We start from the raw sequence: 506 nt of genomic DNA, 5'->3' as shown, positions 1-506 counted from the left end.
CTCTGGTCTTCCTAGGTTCTCAAAGCTTCCCAACCCTCACCTCTCCCCTCCCAATTATTTGGCAAAAAAAAAAAAAAAGCTTACCAAATCCTGCACCTCCCACCCGGAGGGAGTGAGTACTCCACTCACCCTTGGTGGGGAAGGCAATTAATGGACCCCAAGGATTAAAGACTGATCTGGTAGGAATCCTGAGGAGTTGGGCAGGTGGTTTTAACTCTCTCCTCCCCAGCCCAACTCTGGGTACGCGAGTCCATCCTTTCCGGCCCCACGCTGGAGACTCGTCCCCCCCGGCCAGTGCAGCCCACACTCACCAGCTCCATCCTCAGCGCCATGATCTTGTCCCCCAGGCTGTGGCCCGTGCTAGGCGCCCCCGAGAGCAGCACAGCCTCAGAGGTTCCCGGCTCCCACTCGCCTCGCAGCCCGCGGAGCAGCCCTTCAGGGGTCTTCCTGCCCACCTTGCCCTCCACGTCTCGCAGGTCAGGCGTCTGGGACTCCGCAGTCCCCTC

At 60.3% G+C, this 506-nt stretch overlaps 1 protein-coding gene across 1 annotated transcript in view; it reads right to left on the bottom strand.

Moving 5' to 3' along the window:
* The window catches only part of LURAP1 (leucine rich adaptor protein 1), a 21,341-nt gene that overhangs the window by 16,697 nt on the left and 4,138 nt on the right, over window positions 1-506 (bottom strand). Inside the window, exon 3 of the mRNA XM_010847896.1 lies at window positions 312-503. Coding sequence (XP_010846198.1) covers window positions 312-503 — 192 coding nt within the window. The remainder of the gene's footprint in view (window positions 1-311; window positions 504-506) is intronic.

The sequence above is a fragment of the Bison bison genome, unplaced genomic scaffold (assembly GCF_000754665.1).
Source record: "Bison bison bison isolate TAMUID 2011002044 unplaced genomic scaffold, Bison_UMD1.0 scf7180017864256, whole genome shotgun sequence".
Lineage (NCBI taxonomy): Eukaryota > Metazoa > Chordata > Mammalia > Artiodactyla > Bovidae > Bison > Bison bison.
This window is presented reverse-complemented; position numbering and strand designations above follow the sequence as displayed.